This window comes from Papaver somniferum, chromosome 2 (assembly GCF_003573695.1).
Source record: "Papaver somniferum cultivar HN1 chromosome 2, ASM357369v1, whole genome shotgun sequence".
Lineage (NCBI taxonomy): Eukaryota > Viridiplantae > Streptophyta > Magnoliopsida > Ranunculales > Papaveraceae > Papaver > Papaver somniferum.
Window position 1 is genome coordinate 38232669 of NC_039359.1, and position 2720 is coordinate 38235388.

A 2720-nucleotide genomic window follows, 5' to 3' on the forward strand; every position below is an offset into this window, starting at 1 on the left:
AGAGTTTTTCAACGAACTAATAAAAAAATATTTTGTCAAATCATTGCTTGGTTTTCTTTGTTTTCTATATTATTATTAAATCATTGGGTCATCTTATTCGAGACGGACGAATAATAATGTTTTTTCTATCTAAAAAAAACTTCTACTACCTTCGTTTCGAAAAGATAGACTGGCCTGTATTGAAACAAGCCTATTTTCCGAAACGGAGGGAGTATTATTTTCAACAATCTCTTTTAAGACAACAGGCGTACACCAATTTTGGTTTAGAAAAGACAAAATCGATCCCGAAAACTCCCACTTAGTAGAAAGCAAAGTGAGTTCCATCGTTTCAAATTGGAAAAGAAAAGGAAAGCAAAACGTGTTATATTTCATATAACAATCCAAGAAACTCCAAATCAGAAGGAAACCTCACATTAACACCAAATTAGCTATTACATTAATACATAATCCAAAAGCAAAACCAAATAAAGAAAAGTATTAAGAAAATGGCCATAACTTTAAAACATAAAAAACTAGAAGAAAACAAAGCGGCAGGAAATTTTTCCAAGGACCCCTAAATGAAACCCAACCACTGAAACAAAGCGTCTGTTTAGTTATTTCTTTTGATTGATAACAATAAAGCCTGATCTCTAATTTTCATCCCAAAAAAGAAAAAGTATACAACCGGGAAATGCCCCAACAAGCCTATAAAAAAACTGAACTACCAGTCTACCAAAGTAGGATTGTAATTACACGTGATTAAGTGACCACATAAAAAGAAGGCAGTACTAGAAGAGATGATCAGAGATGAGATTTACAGGATCAAGAGCTAGACTAGAAGGTGAATTAGATGATTCCGTTAATCTTGCATGAACCGAAGAAACTCTGACCGTAGATTCCTCACAAAATCCTTAATTTCCATGCAAAACTTCTCGTCTAACTGTAATAAAAACAGAAAATTAATCAGACGTAGGTGATGATAATTAGTTCAAACAGCAATATACACAAACTGATGTGTTTTCCTCGTTTGAAGAAAGTCGGAAAGAAACTGGCAGATATTACTAGTAAGTATTAACGAAACCTGCCTATTTTCTTGTAATTAAGATATACACTTAGTAGTAATAGTTCTTATTAATTATTACCTTAGCATGAATTGTTATATCCAAAGCGGAATCACCAAATACCATGACGTTTGAATTAACAACAGTTAGGTGGTATTTCTCAATCTCTGCCAGTATCTTAACAAGACTGCCTTTGTGTTTTTCACAGTGAATTCTTATCAAAACATTCTTATTAGAAACTTTTACTTCTACTTCAGGACGGGAATTAACATATTGGTCGTCGAAGTAAGAAGAAGTGATGTCATCATCGGCAGTGACCCGAGATCTCTTATTCACAAAGACTACTGATTCCACTGTTTTCTTTGTTGTTTGTTCCTCGAGTATCTTAACCTTTTCTTCTAATTGTTTCAAGTACTTTATAGCATCTCCTAGAACAGAAGCCTTATCCAGCTGCATTCATTTAAGGCAAAAGTTAAGAATACTGTTCTAAAAAGAAAATTATATGCATGTAAACACTGATAAAAATTGAGTTGCCAAATCATTTGTAGTATATATATACCTTTGTTAGGTTGGGAACAAGAGCCGAAAGAGCAATAAATCGCTGACTGAGCTTCTCTCTTCGCCTTCTCTCAGCCATGATGTGATCATAAGAAGGCGAGTTAGTATCTGTATCCGGATTAGGCCTCTTTGTACCTTTCCCGGCTTTCTTTACATAGTTTTGCTGCTGCTTCATATTTCTCGGTAACAAGTACTCATCCTTGGGTTTCATAATACCATCAACTGGGCTATTATTGGTACCCCCATATAGATCAAGTACTGATGGATTACCGGAACAACCAAAAGAAATGATTCTTGACGAAGGAGGTGGAGAGCCTGCAGGCGAAGCGTCGGGTGTAGTAGTCCACAAGTTTTCGGTTGTGGTGGAAGAATTAGAACTCTCGGTCTTGAGGCTTTTTACCGGTTGGTGTATGCCGGTTTTTCCATCAAAATATGAGTTGATGTTATTTTCGAGATCAATAATAGATGAGTTACAACTATCAGAGCTGAAAGAATAGAAGTTTCCATCAAGGACAGACTCCACATTTTGATCTTTATATTCATCAAAAAATTGATTCATGAAATCTGGATCCTCCATGTATGCCTACAAAATTAACAACCAAAATAAGCAAACCCTCAAACTTGTTTCATTTGAAAAAAAAAAGCAAGAAAATATGGATAACCAACCAACAAATTAATCTATAATTAGCAACTTCATTAAACTCAAATTATGCTCATACCAGTTCAGGTAACCAATGGATTGAGGGTACTGAGGATGTGTCCATAGAAGAAGATTGAGAAAATATAAGAACTAGATCTCCCCGCTGTTTTTTAGCTGTAACTAAAAAGTCTTTATCTTAGGAATTACGGGTTTAATTAAGATTTAGCAGTTGAGGTGTAATAAAGAAGCTAATTAGAGCTCCTCCTTTTATAGAGGAAATTATAACTTTCAACACGTGGGAACATGTTCTTTGTCTTTGTATTTCTTATCTTATTTTATGATGAAACATGTTGTTTGTCTTTGAATTAGCTTTCATTTTCAGCATTAATCTAATCATTAACAAAATAATTAAAATGAAAGGATGTCTAGAATTCTGCCATGTGTTCCAGTTAATGATTTTTCAATCCAGCGGAAACCCATAT

The 2720-nt window shown here is 34.3% G+C and overlaps 1 protein-coding gene across 2 annotated transcripts; it reads right to left on the minus strand.

The window, feature by feature from the left end:
- Positions 1 to 536: 536 nt before the first annotated feature.
- On the minus strand, positions 537 to 2458 carry LOC113353131 (transcription factor bHLH18-like). 2 transcript variants are annotated; one of them, XM_026596832.1, is made up of 4 exons: positions 2318 to 2458; positions 1600 to 2181; positions 1122 to 1490; positions 537 to 915 (listed from the first exon to the last, which is right to left on the minus strand). In XM_026596832.1, exons 1-4 carry the CDS (start codon positions 2360 to 2362, stop codon positions 880 to 882), a joined length of 1032 nt encoding a protein of 343 aa, XP_026452617.1. In that variant the 5' UTR covers positions 2363 to 2458; the 3' UTR covers positions 537 to 879. The 2 variants fall into 2 exon arrangements, with proteins under 2 accessions (XP_026452617.1, XP_026452616.1); XM_026596831.1 differs by having other exon boundaries at positions 537 to 919.
- Between the last annotated feature and the right edge of the window lie 262 nt (positions 2459 to 2720).

Coding starts and splice junctions, on each gene's coding strand:
- LOC113353131 (XM_026596831.1), bottom strand. CDS start 2,362: ATGGACACATCCTCAGTACCCTCAATCCATTGGTTACCTGAACTG. Junction 2,182..2,317: donor TCCATTGGTTACCTGAACTG/GTATGAGCATAA, acceptor TTAATTTTGTAG/GCATACATGGAGGATCCAGA. Junction 1,491..1,599: donor TTGTTCCCAACCTAACAAAG/GTATATATATAC, acceptor AAATGAATGCAG/CTGGATAAGGCTTCTGTTCT.